A 14,954-nucleotide genomic window follows, 5' to 3' on the forward strand; every position below is an offset into this window, starting at 1 on the left:
CATCCATTACTTCCTCAGTATTTGTGGCCACTTCATACTAAATATTCACCTTAATGCTCCGTTTCGGATACTTCCGGCAATGCAAAAAATAATTAGGCACTATAACAGAGTTATCTTTCAAGCAACAAGTAGCGAGCTGACTGCATTTCTGAACATATTCTTGAGGAATTTCGATCACCCTGCGGTGAAGTCACACTGGAATATGTTTCCGGCAGAGCTAAATCATTTCATCAGTAAATACATTACAACCCGTACTATAAGTTGCAACCCGCGACGCCTTGTTACAACGATCATTTAAAGTGGCTATCCAGAAAAAATAAACGGCTGTGTCGTTCCGCGAAGCAATCGCCCACTGACTAACGTTGGAAAGCCTACACGTTAGCATGTAACGCCTATGTAGCCGCACTTAAATATGCAAAAGAAATGTTCTTACCAACCACATTACCATTTATGCTGATAACAACTGTAAAAATATTCTGGCACGTTATACATCCGCTTTCCGATGATTCTATTGGTCCTAACAATTGCTCTGGTAACCCTGTTCCGAAAATCCTATGGGAAAGTATCCTGAATAATATTTTAGTCAAAAATTTATCGTGCACTGCCGATATTGAACTACCTGTCTTTAATGACTACAACTTTTAAACTAGTCCTCTAGTGACTGTTGAACTTCCCGGTGTAACTCGACTAATAGATGCATTGAAGATGCATTCGCCACCCGAATTTGAAAAAATCAGTGCTAAATTTCTGAAAAACACCTACTCTTGTAGTTCCAGTATTCATTTTATTTACTCATTTTCAATACTGAAACTCTCAATTCAGAGCATAGCGGGTGAGTATTACAAAGGAATAATCGTGTTTTATGGAAAAAACAATCCATATTTTGAAAACATGCACAGATGTACACAAACACACACGTACACACAAGAAAAGCGAAGCACATCCGCCAGAGTAGGATTAAAACAATAAATGTGCTCCACGCAGTTTACCACGCTAAGAACAAGAATATCGTAATAAAGCTTAACAGTATACAATCAAGCGCATTGTGCATACAAGAAAAAGCACAAAAAAGATTTCTCGAGAAAAAAAGAAACTTCCGGACGGAGCATTGAAAGCAAAGGTCACAAACAATAATTCACATTACCATTTAGAAAACGTGCACACTGCGTACACGAGATGAAGCACAACCAGTCTACAAAGAAAAAAAAAAAGAATCAACGCCGTATCAGTCATGCACAATTGCAAACACCCGAAAATAACCCTGAAAAAGAAAGCGATGCATAACCAGGCACTGAGGCGCTATAACGTAAAACTATTCCAAAATTTTCCATTCCAATTCTGCAATGAGCCCTCCGCGAGTGGTCAAAAATGTTTTGGAGCACTCGCACTTCACCTGTCTGTCACGCGACGTCACGAAAACCCCGATAGCTCGCCATCTCATATGACGTGTACACACTGATTATGCATGATTTGACCGAACAAAAGAAAAATAGTTATTTCTGATTCGACGCCTTTTCGCCATTAGCCCTCGGCTATTGGTCAAAAGTTTTCGGGCTGCATCCACTTCACCTGCCTCTCACGCGACGTCACAAATACGCAAGAACTCACCCCGTCAAAGTAACGTGTAGGCGTTAAAAATGCATTAATATGCCGAACAAAACTGAATTTTCTTCTGAATAGCCGCAGGCTGCCCCGTTCCGAAAGTAATAAAAGATGGCTGCCGCCGATCGCTCAGGCACTGGCTACTCGCACCTGCATGAGAGCATGGGTTTATGTGCGTGTAATAAAACGTTTTGCGTGGCGGCGTAAAGTTTTCGAGCACTTTCGGCATGTTTACGACCTCGTCCTGCCAACTCTTCCTTGCTGAGGATCCGTTTTAGCGCCATTCTTAAGCTTCCGTTGCATGCCGCCGCGATTGTCGACGAGCCACCTCAAGCTAAGTAAGGGAAAGCGGTCCAATCGCAAACGCCGGCACCACCCTCTTTATCTTGTTATCGATTTTCAGTGCAGTGGCTCTACCCCATCGAAGCCCTCTCCACTGTAGCACGCTCCTCGCCTCTAGTGAGCCAATTAGATAACACAAGCCGCTCACTAGAGGTAATTTTATTAGATATTAAAGCTAGCAAAAGTGATCTCCTACGAACGAGGTGAGCGTTTGATTGGTCTATTCAGACAACCCTGCGGGTGACCGCCCGATGCTTGCGTTGGCGGTTGCGCAAATTTGACGCCAGGAGATGGAATAAAAACATATTGGAATAATTTTACATTATAGGGCCCCTGGACTGCAAGCTGTTACAGAAATGGGAATGCAATACAAAAGCAAAGAAGTTGTAGTACAAGAACGAAGTGATGTACAGTTGAATAAGCAATCTCTTTCACCAAGAAATCCTGTACCCATTTAACTGCTCACCACCAGCAAGTATAAGGATAAGCAAATACATAGTATAATTGCAGCAATCTAAGAAAACAGAACGAGTGTTCAAATGAGAAAGTGTGTTTCTTCCTTTGCTTTCTAAGTGTTTCTATTATTGCGGTGAAAACGGGCAATATTTCGGCACCGGTTACACCTGGATTTAACCGATTACATTCGCGGATCGTAAATGGAAAAAACGAGTTCCCAAACGAGTCGTTGTTTAAAGAGTATTTTGTTAATGCGCATTCGTACTTATGAAGATTTGGGCGCGACTGCAAAAATGGGACATACTTAGACACATCTATCTCGTAGCTGTCATACAGCAGTTGGTACAAAAACTTGAGACGTGCCTGCTTTGCCCTAGTGGATAGTGTCCTAATGCCAGAAGAAGCCAGAAGGCTAGTGGGAGAGTCCGTGCGTTTATACTTGTTATATACAAATCGTATGACTTTGCGCTGTACTGACTCCAATTTGGTTAAACTAGTTTGCGAATGAGGGAAGGGAACCGTGTTAGCATATTCTACCACTGCTCTTACGAAAGTAGTGTACGCTAATAGCTTTGAGGACGCGGGTCACATCCTTAAACATCTTTTTATATAGACCAGCTTGTGTAGTATGACTGTCGTAATGTTGGCAACGTGTCTGCGCATGGGAAGTCAGACGTCAACATAACGCCTAAATACTTATGTTCAACATTCGCTAGTGCTGAACCATTAATAGTGTAAGTGAATTGCGACGGGCTCTGTTTACGTGTTACTGCAATAGTTGCGGATGTTTTCACTTAATGGACATCTATTAACTTATCAAGAGATGCAGCGAGTTCAAGGTGATCTGTGAGGCTGTGAATTTCCTTACACGTAATGCACTCGCCTATACGAAGAGCTTGATACTGCAGTAAATGTGTTCTGTAATGTAATTTCTGAAGATAACATCATTTATGAAGTTCCTGAAGGTTCCGTCCCACGACCACTACTGATAGCGGTCGTAGTGGTCTGTTTTTAGACCTTCGAAAAGCACGAACTCCGAGCGGTCTGTTAAAAAAATATTTCAGCCGTGAAAAAATCTAATTCCTCTCCGATTACACTATCTAGTTTTGTGATTAAGTTAGAATAAAAACAAAATCAAAGGCCAAGCTTTGATAAATAAAGTAAAATCATGTCTCTTTGGGCGCGATATTTAGTGTTAAGTGCGAGGTCAAGAATTATATAGGTTAGCTGGATAATAGTGGACAAACCGCTGCAAAATCCGTGCTGATTAGGGGACAAGATATTTAGTTTCTGAAGAAAAAATGTTATGTGTCTTAGGATAATGTGTTCTAACAACTTACACGAAGTACTTGTAAGACATATCGGACGGTAATTAGGTACTGAAGACTTATCCCCAGATTTGTGAGGCCAAGATAGTTGCTACATCATTCCGCATATTTTCTAAGGAACTCGTTCGGAGTGTCATATGGGCCGTTGGATTCTTTAGGATTGAAGTTAAGCAGTAAGTTGAGTATCCCTGCCCCTGTGACTTCAAGACAATCGATACTTGATGGACTGAGGGATATAATGTGAGCATTCATACCTTATTATCATATTAAATTAGGCCGATATACTTTGCACGCACCACGTACTTACTGTAGTCCGCCACCACTGCCAATTTTGTCCCCGCGGTTGTGTTTCTACTGCACATTCGTACAAACGTTTAGCTCCATTGGACAGGTGGCATTTCAATGAACCTTGAGGAACGGCTAGTTTATAGAAAAGGGTGCTCAAGATAGATTGCGTTCCCATGTCTAATCAAACAAAAAGGAGATATGGCAAATCAATTCTGTGGAAGCCCGCAGATGTCGAGATATGAGCATGGAAAAAGGATATATTTTCCCTATGCACTGTCAAAACCTTTTGTGACCAAAAACAGAGTATGCCAATTTTAGGGACACAACTCTTGTGATTTCATGTGCTTTCTGTTGCCCACTCAGTCTGTAGTTTCACTATAACATTCGTTCGCTGTCTTCCCCGCCATATTACAGAAATGTATTAAAATGTCGACCACCTTATTGGACTATAAAGGTGTTGTTCTCGCCCGACTAAAGTTTCTAGGTACCCAAGAATTGCACGAGCGATTGAAGTAGAAAAGTATAAAGCGGAATTTTTCATTGTGTTTATGAGGTAGCTCCCGACTCTGTGTAGAAGGCATCCGGCCAGAGTTCGTGCTTACCAGAGAAATTCTACTTTATTCTCTTGAATGTGAAGAATCTAAAACTCGCGCCAAGTGACTTCGGGCTTGCATCGCGATTTATAACAACTTCACTGAAACCGGAGTTGTTGGCATCGCATCACGTGCCCGTTCAGGGTATATCAGTTAACACCGTGATCGCGTCGCCCAAAGCTGAATGCCTCCCACAACAACGGTGGAGTTGCGAGGTGGCACTTGTAATTTTTTGTCATTGTCAAATGCAGAGGTGCACAGGGACAAGGATAAAATATCTGAGGTTGGGGTGCCCACCAAGCTTTTGACGGTTAGCTCACGGCATGGCTCGCGACCACCCCATCAGGCCGAGTCAGTCGTCAGTGGCTCGCGATACCTTGAAACCAGATCCTACGATGTCCCTGTGAAACGAGGAGTCCTGTTGCTTCAAGCCAGAAGCCATGTTGAAGATATCGCACGTTTTGAATTAGTCGCAGTAATATACATGTTTAAATATTTGTTGAGCTCACGAGGAAGTAATGCCTCATACAGTAATTAATAGGTTGACAGTTATCAATTATTGAAATAAAGCAACAGAACAATGTTGTGTCGGTACTCCTTTAAGAAGAGGACTCAAGTTGCATAGGTAACTCGCATATCATATAATCGCATGTACGTATATTACAGTAACCTAAACAACTGCGATGGCGGTTGCAGAGAACATATAATCAGAATAACAAAATTGGGAACCTTTGATAGGGCGAACGCGTTGAGGGTGAACAAAGGGTCAATGGAATAAATTCTGGGGAGGCCTGTGTTCAGCTTTGAGTTTGGGCTAACACTGACTGATGATGATTTAGCAACTGCGTTCTGTTATTCGGGACAAGACTTCCAGAAAAATTTGTAACGCAGATGTTGACTTCATGTTGCGTGCTATCAGCGCAATATACTGTGCACAAGGTAACACACCCGCACATACGTGTTCTAATAAACGTTTGCAGGAGCATAGTGATGATATTTTCATCAATGCTCCTTGTTTTCTTATGTTGTTTTTGTTTGTGCCCCACTGCTCGATTTGCAACACCCATACTTGCCGTGCGTCTACGAGGACTGTTTTCTGCGGAAGGAGAAACGGGCCCACTCTCTTCACAATCGAAGCCAAGCGATAGGCCGGGACCTCGATACTCCCGTCCTCAGGTCTTCAGGGAAATCTTCGCGTCCATGTTCTTGCTCTATTTTCTGGATGTTCACCAAAAATAGGTGAAACGAGGAAGCAATGAAAAACAGCCCACTGATCATTGATCATGATCATGCATCTCACTTCGCCATGTTTTTTTTTCTCTCTGCTTTTTTTTCTGATTCGCAGAATGGCGTTATCACCTTCAAGGAGTTCATCCGAGCCATTTCCATCACAACAAAAGGCAACATCGACGAAAAACTCAACTGTGAGTGCCTCTTCATTATTAGTTTTTTTTATGCTATCGATGTTTCGCGGAAGAAGAATTCAGGAGAGGAATGTGGCGCGGTCCATTCGGACAATTGCCCTCCCAAGGCTCGCTATTGGAGAAAAAAACAAACAAGTTTTTTGCGTTTGTTCTGCTTTTATTTTTTTGTGTGTATCAATTTTATGTATCATGAGTGGCAGCAAAAGTTATTAGCGATCATTTTCTCAATTTTTTCTTTATATTTCTCCTTCGTTTTTGATACGTATCCCCTTTTCAAACTTTTTTTTTCTCAGGACAGGTGGTGCGGTTCAAACGATTGCGTGCAACCACTGCAAGGCTAGAAATTATCCTGTATTCAGCCCTGAGGTGTCGCTATTTTGCTTCACGGTCAAAATAAATGCTTGGCGTTTACGCGCTAAGGATATTGCGTTTGGATTATATAATAACGTATTTACAAACCTCTTAGGGTGTTTTTCAGGGCATCAAAGAGGGGAGTGGGTTACAGACCATACTAAATTTATTACCGGATAAATAGTAATTAGTAAATTAAGAAATTTCAGGTAGATAGGTATAGCAGTTTGGCAGTGATGCACTTAGTATACGACAAGGAATAACCTAATATGATGACATATACCTGTAAATAAAACAGCACTCACCTAAAGGATCCTGATATGATTTGGAAAAATTTCGCAGAGGCGTAGCGTACAGCTACAGTAAAACATTGGGGCCGCTATTTAAGTGACGCGTCTCATATTAAAAGAGCTACGGACGATTACAGGTTACCCTCCTCCCTAGCCATGATTTTTCTCCTCAACTCGTTCGCCGAGGGATTTGGACTGGGCTCCGCCATAACTGGCCCTGCATCATGATTTTACGTCATGTCGGCTACTTCCGAGGCTCGGAGCCAGTGAAGGAAGCCTCTGCAACCTCTCCGCTAGCTCTCTGGCCGGCAATAAACAGCGAAAGATATCCAAGCAGCATGCGTTGCGAGCTTTCTGTCGCAGCGTCGAGCGTGTCTGGTATTCCGATAACAAAATGGGAGATGAGCTTTCGATGAATGGGCGGAGCAGTAAAGTGAAACCACTCCATGCTACTATTTCTGTGATGGAGGAGGTTTAGCGTAGACTTATGTAACCGGTCTGATCGGTTTGCACGGTCCAGCCACCAGGTGGCGTACATTTTAAGCAGCCAAACAGTGAACGTCAAAGAATGGCAAGCGGAAAGTCAGAGAGGCCGAAATAATCTCATGGGTGGCGGCAATGGAAAAGAAACCTGCCATGAGTAACTACTCAAGAGGAAAAAACGAAATCAGGAAAGAAACAATTTATGATAACTCAAAGAGAAGCTCATTGCTTTTCGAAGCTAGATCGGGATGCTTTAGAACACGCACCTATAAAGCGAGATATAAGAAGGAAGAAGAAGCGTGTGCTTGCTGTGGTAAAGCTAGGGCAACTATGGAGCGTGTTTCATTAGAATGAGAAGACGTCTACCCAGCGGTCGATTTAGGCACCACTGGCCTCCTTGAAGCCCTTGGGTTCAGCGTAAGCAGTGGAAAAGTAAAGATGACCGCAATAGGGATTAGTAAGAGGAGATTGGAGGACTGGTGGAATAAAAGTAGGGAAACGACAAAAAACGGAGAAGTACAAAAGCACAGTTCACAATAGGGGATCAGAAAATTTGGTTGTGGGAGTTCATACTTTTTCTAATTTTTTTATTGCTTAACCTAGGTAGGACATTAGGCAGTATAATAGCAAGAGCCTGGTGGCGCAACCCACCGCCCCGTTTAAAAGAGGACGCTCATAACTTTTATCCATTCATCCAGCCATCCATCCACCCAAACAAACAGATACTATTACTGCAACCAAGTGTAAAACATTTTCAATGTTTATGAAAGACAACATGCACACGATTGCGCTCCTGGCGAAAATTTACACCAGCAGCAAAGTAGAATACGCTTGGCTACTGCTGTAATGGCTCTGTGTTTGTCTGGTCGAGCTCTTTGCTACCAGGTGGCTGCCCCATGCAGACGGTTCACGTTTGAGCCTCCGCTCATTTGGCAAAACGCCCATTACACTTGCGCTTGTGTTTACCCGAGTAATGGACACGTTAAAACTCTCTAATGTGGTAGTGATCCTCCGTTGTGAAGTGACGGCCGCAAATGCGCAGATGCTGACGCTGATCGAGACAGCCCGATGCGATGCAGCAACTCCGCTCGCATGTTGCCTTGTAGAGGGACACGACATCGCAGCTTGACATGTCGCCGATCGCTAGATTTGCTACCCACAACGTAACAAGGGCGATCCATGGTGCTCGCGAAAAGAAAGCGCAAGAGCAACACTGACGGCGCAGCTTACGTCAATACTGATAACGTCGTAACACAAGCAGACAACACTTGGTGTGTGCCAGAAGTGCTTGAGTGTAGTGATGAATTGTCGTTGTGTATTCCGTTTCTGTTACTTCTTTTATATAAACAAATTACTCAGCATTCGAACTATTACCAGCAGCATTTGTTTGCCATAAAGTTGGAAAAATTAGCGACCTGGTTGGCCAATAGGATAGCTCGCCCAACTGACGATAATTAGGCTAACTGCGTCATTTGGGAGAGGGCGGCTGAAAATTTAGGGGACTGGCTCCGCTGCTGCGTTCGGTAGCGACGCACATTTTTTAAAACCTCTTATAATAAATTGTACGCTTTTCGCGGACGCTTAAATGGGTCAATTAATTACGAAAAGGCCTGCCCTAAGGACTCAGTACGTTTGTACAAAATCGTCAAAGTCGTTTCAGGGTGCCTTGAGGTAATGTTTGCAGAGGTGTTCCAAAAATGGCAATTACCACTGGCGGAAGCAGCGTTAGCGGAAAAGCGGTTCCATTTTAGTGAGGTTTGAGAAAGGAATGACGGGAGATGGTATTTGCATTCCAGCTTTTATTGTATCCACAAATTTTTCGAGAACACGAGCTTGGGCTCGAAAAAGCGCAGATCTATCAGCTCAGCAGCTTCGCGGCCATGTTTGTGTGGCAGACACTGACCTTATAGAAATGTATAAACACATTCGAAACATTGTCTGCGATGCTAGAGCACGCATGCGTTCATAACCGAAAAATATAATATGCTCAGAAACGCAATATTACAACACAATATTCTTTTTTTTTAAATGCCCAACCAAAGGCCACATCTTGGTATATCGGGTGTTTCACTTATTGTTTTATTTTATCGGCTGACCTTTTTTTTTATATGCACGGAACGCATAGCTCTATTCAGACTCTTTAGGTTGATTACATGACGAGGTGGAGTTGCACGACAAACTGCTCTATTCAAGTAGGTAGTTAAAGCCATTCATTAATATTTAAATATGCACATTTTGGCAGATGTTGTAACTGTAAAAGTCAAGCGAAGTAGTAGGAAAGTCATGTTTGCATAGGGGAAATCCTAAGACTAGCAACAGTTCCAAGATATCCGTTCAGGAAATCTGCTAAAAATGAATTTACAATTCAGTGAAGATCACCAAGAATTGATTGAGGGCCCCTTTTGGCGCACTATTAACTGAAGCACCATTACTTTCATAGCAGGTTTCAATAGCGGGTGCATTAAAATAGGTGTTTGGACGGTAATTTTCGCTAAGCATGCACGGCTTTACTGCTCGACTTCGAATTTACAATTGCAACAGGCATGATAAATATGAATATATAACGAGCTATTAGGCAAATATTGAGTTATCTTCCGGGAAATTGCGGCTTCACGTGCTGAAAATCTCCGCCTTTTCCAGGAATCCACCACGGAGGAGCGTTATCTGTCACATTCGATTCAAAATGAAAAAGAAAGAGTATTTTCTGAGCGCGCTTGTCGCTTTTCCAACTTGCCTGGTTTACCATTCTTATTTTTAATTTTTTTATTGTCACTAGGAGAGATGTAGAGCAGCGAAAGATCAGCAAGGAAGCATTCGCCTGTCCAATCGCGCATGTTTACTTTGGGGTGTGAAGTGCAGGTTGTTGACAAAATCTACGAGGGCAGCTGAACGCTCGCTTGTGTGTGAGGAAGAGGCACACGTTAGATAGTGGTGAAACTAAAGACAGATAAATTCTGGGGTGTTACCTGAGAAAACCAGGAGATCACTATGAGGCACATCTTAGTGGGGGACTCCGGATTAATTTGAACCACCAGGGGTTCATTAACGTGCACTTAAATGAAAGTACACGGGTGTTTTTGAATTGCGCCTCCATAGAAATGGCACCAACTCAGCCCGGATCTAACCCGTAACCTCGAGCCCGCAGCGCAACGCCACGGCCACTAAGCTATCGTGGTGTGGGCGGCGAAATGGGCCGACGTCTGAGAATAGAGCAGGAGAAACGATTGGGTGGATCGTATAGTTTGCTTCATAAGTTAATAAATTTCAGGCGCATTTGTTGGGGGGACAAACTTGGTAGTTTAGTAAATGCCTGCAGAAACTAAAAGCATGTGGGCGCACTATCGCAAATAATAAGGTAAAAAAAAAATTGGCTAGAGTTAGGGGTTTAGTGCTTAGGGTAGGATTTTATTTGCGGGAAACATCACATAGCTGGTAAGTGACCTTTATAGCGTACTTATTCACTTTGAAAATAAAAGGTGGGAAAAATCTTGTTAACCTCCAAGCCATATACTAACAAAAAAAGAACAAGCACTACCATTAACTGCATACTGGCGACTTTTGTTTTACACCTTTCCCCATGCAACGCGGAGAGTCAGCATGATATGCATAACTACATTTAGGCGCCATGACTTCTCGAAGAAGCTGTGACTAGCATTCGCGCGTGCTTCGCCACAGGGGCCTTCAACCTGTACGACCTGGACAACGACGGATTCGTGACGCGGTCCGAGATGCTGGACATCGTGACGGCCATCTACGTGCTGCACGGCAAGGCGGGACCCACCGACTCGGAGGCCGCCGGCGCGGACAACCCGCGCAAGAGGGTCGACCAGCTCTTCGCAAAACTGGACACCGTAAGGGCCCGTGGCTTCCGTAGCGTTTCGGTGGCTGTTTTGGTCTTTACGCTCGTAACAAAATTACTTCAATGACCGGATCAGATTTACCTCGACGGTAGCCCATTTCAACCCCAGTCAGCAGCTCTTGAGCATTTGTTTACTGCGCTAAATAGGTAAAAGTTATATGTTATCAGAATGCCCCTACAGCAGCATGGGCTCTTTTAACATTACTGTTTTAACATTAGCTGTTTGTAACGCCATGATCCCGTGATCACGACATATTTTAACGTCACGGCCGCTTGTCACATCGTGCTCGGTGCCTCGTAAACGAAAATAAAGCCTCGGATGAGTTTTCTCGCTTGCAGGAGCACAAAGGGACAATAGTGCACATTGAAGAATGGGAACCGAGGGGTCCTATTTTTATTAATCATATCATAAGAAGCCAACAAACAATGACACCAAGGACAACATAGGTGAAATTATTTGGACTTACTAACGGAATTAAAGAAATTATAAATTAATGGAAATTAAAATGGATGAAAAAACAACTTGCCGCAGCTGGGGAACGATTTCCCGCATTCGCAGTGCGCGTGCGATGCTCTTGCCATTTGAGCTACCGCGGGGCCGTCTTTCCATCCACTTTTTGGGGTATTTATGTGTTACCAGTAGAAATATCCCTGCGAGTGTTAGCCAGCGCCACCACTCACAGACCATGGCGGTGGATGTGGAACGTCCTTTCTACCGCAGGCGTCAAGAGTACGTGATCTGTTTGGGTGAAGGCAACTGGTCAATAAACCCCCACGTGCTACCTGAAGGCATCAATGTTGCCGGATTCTAGACCCTGGGGCCCCTCGGTTCCCTTTGTTCTCGTTCACTAAATAACGAGGGTCACATTTGAAAATGATATTTGAGTTAAAACGTAATTTCTATTGGAATTAATGATTTAGGAATTTGTTGAACTATGCCAGAGTGAAAACTCGCTCCACCGTAGCGAGAACAGTACCATGGACTACTTGTTATCTTTCAAGTGCCTAAATTAAATTTCTGGCCATAAGACCCAGTGTGCCATATACGTTAGGCACAGAAGCGCTAGAGTAACTCGGTGGTAGTTTATTACTTGGCTTTTTTTGCTCTATTACGGCTGCATAGCCATGGTATACGATCTGTATTTGTGAAACTTTAAGCAAATGAAGATAAGTATAACGTTTTATTGCTACTAGTCGGAACCCCCGCCAAGGTGGCACGGATTAGGATCCGTAGTGTTAGAAGTAGCTCTTACAATAGAATTACTTGTAAAAACCTTAAGTTAGTCCTCATGCTGGACGTATGGTTAATAATTGTGGCCGGCGAATGGCAAAATGCACCTATGAACGAAGATCACAAAGCTTTTTCTTCGTAGATGTTCTTTGTCATTGGGCGGTCGCGTTTGCTTATAATTTTTCAGGCCTAAAGATTGGCTGAAATATCCTCTTCCAAAGAATTCATGCGCAAGAGCTTTATGTGAATACAGGCCCACAAGCTTTGTGAATTCAGCCCCATAATTGTAACCCACAGCACAAATGACACAAGGAAATTGCGGCAACGCGTGAAGAATGCCAGAAGAATATATGAAAATTTAACGAAGATTTAGCCTGTTTAATGGGTGTGAAATTGAGGTTTTCATGTGTTTGCCCAGAATCTAGACTCGTACACGAACGATGTGATGGCAGTCCCATCGACGCGCGTCTTCACCTGGGCCGTAATCACATAAAGGCTCTTACGCTAGAATTCTTTTTAAGAGAAAATTTCAGTTAATTCTGACGGTGGACATATTATTGGCAACGGAGAGGACCACTTACGAACGAACGGCTTTATGAATTGGCGCCTGCCTTACTACAAAAGCTCTAAGTTGTATATATAGAAAAGAAACTGCACATGCAACACTAATGTTAGAACTATATGGGAAGTGAAGCTTTCGTGAAGCGATTCACTCGTGGTCACGTGCTGTGACGCACGCACTCATTCGCGCACGTGCGCAATGTGACGTGACGCATGTGCCAATCCTCTAAAAAAGCTAGTCGGCGTTTGTACGAGAGTATTACCACAGCGATTGTGGTTTAATGGGTAGAGGGTCCCGCTGTTCGATCTTACAATAGCACACATAATTTTGTATTATTTTCTCTCTGCGTTGAGCTACTCGTCAGAAAGCTGCACACAGCAGCCATGATCAGCAAAGTTGGAGAGGGTTTGCTAGGAAAGCTTCGCTTTAAGACCGAACAACAAAGCAACAAGAGATGGAGAGCGAAATGACAGCCATAACGTGAAGAGACAGGTGTACAGCGAGAGTGATTGGGGGGAGTATGTGTAATATGCGCAACGCATTATCATTGGTTGATTAAATTAACAAAGTGAGTGCCAAGCAGAGAAACATACTCGAGGAGGGCAGAGTCCTAGGTGGTGTGACGAGAGTAGAAAATCTGAAAGGCATAGGACGGAGGCGACTGACGCAAAATCAAATCAAATCAAGAATTGTTTGTCACACAAAAAAAAATAACTGAAGATACAAGTAGTATACCCGTATTATACAGGTGGCGTACCTGTATTATACAGGAGAGGGTCCCAAAACCAATGACTCCACCGGGACCTCCTTCAGGAAGTACAAAGAATTATTACATTAGATGCTGCATAACAGGTATTCATGAATATAAGTGAACTACTATATCAATCCAGACAGTAATAATATTCTTAAACATAGATAGTAATCTAGAAGGTGAAAACAGAAGTAACGAAAGTTCACATATAACAGTACAATTGCAACACATAATACATTATACAACTTAATACAAACAAATTTGCCTGAATTTATTGAGGAATAAGTGATCTAAGTGGTAATTTAAAAGATACGGATGATGATAATTTTAAAGAGTTAGGTAAGTTATGTTATTGCTTTATTATGGTGTATGCTGAAGCGATTTCTCCATAATTAGTGTTAGCTCTGGGAAGTAAAAACTTGTTTATAGCAAATCTTGTAGGATTATTGGTTTTGAGCATGTTGACATCAATAAAGTTATGCTGTAGCTGATTCGTTACTAACTTATAGAAAAGAAGAAGCAGGTTGAAACAAAACAAGTGCACCGTTGAAAAAACCTTGTTATCACGGCGTAACTAGCCTACACTGGTGTAGTTAGACGCAAGACGCAATGCACAGGTAAGTAAGTATTAATGTAATGTCGGAGAAAAATTATGTCGTCGAACTCGATGTACCGCAGTCCCACTCACACAGTCACGGATGGTCGGATACTTGATGCATTGATTCGCAAGAACTAATAAAAAAGACCACACGAGGGTTCTCAGCATTATTGGATAACGGTAAGAATCAGATAAAAGCACCTGTTAGAAAATTAGCTGATGGCGACTGTATTGAAGGAGTGTGTACCTAATTATTTGAAGCAGCATATAAAGCGAGAAGGCGGTTGGAGCAATGTTAAGATCAAGAGCCACTGCAACGTTGTTACCAGCTGTGTAATCGTCGCTCCATTACCCTGCAGACAATATTTGTTACCTTCTAACATGCACATAGTCGGTATAAGGAACAAAAATCTTACGACAACACGATAAAGACATTTTGAAAGTAGCCGTAAAGAAGTAGTTGTGACACTGAGTGCCCGAAACACTTTAATGCAGGTTCGACAGTCACAGTTTAACGATCCACACAAATGCCACTCATCATTGCAGGCTATATTTCGTTAGTGCAGTAACATTGAAAAAGAGAGGCTGGAGCTACATGTTGACTTTGAACGTGCTCTTTCGTTTCATACAAAAAGTTACGCTGGTACTCGCGACTGATTGAGTTCTGCTACAGCGTCACGTTATTCCGTATGAATAGTGCTATTTTCTGGAGTCCTGAAACACTTAATAACGAATTTACAAAAGGCCCAGAGCACGAATAGGCATTCCTCATGGAATTTCCTCTCGCCAGAAGTTT

General features: G+C 42.8%; 1 protein-coding gene across 1 annotated transcript in view; it reads left to right on the forward strand.

The window, feature by feature from the left end:
* LOC126516748 (frequenin-1-like) overlaps window positions 1-14,954 on the forward strand; it is a 559,465-nt gene that overhangs the window by 522,146 nt on the left and 22,365 nt on the right. The window contains exons 5-6 of the mRNA XM_050166847.3: window positions 5,955-6,033; window positions 10,833-11,008. Coding sequence (XP_050022804.2) covers window positions 5,955-6,033; window positions 10,833-11,008 — 255 coding nt within the window. The remainder of the gene's footprint in view (window positions 1-5,954; window positions 6,034-10,832; window positions 11,009-14,954) is intronic.

The sequence above is a fragment of the Dermacentor andersoni genome, chromosome 1, assembly GCF_023375885.2.
Source record: "Dermacentor andersoni chromosome 1, qqDerAnde1_hic_scaffold, whole genome shotgun sequence".
Lineage (NCBI taxonomy): Eukaryota > Metazoa > Arthropoda > Arachnida > Ixodida > Ixodidae > Dermacentor > Dermacentor andersoni.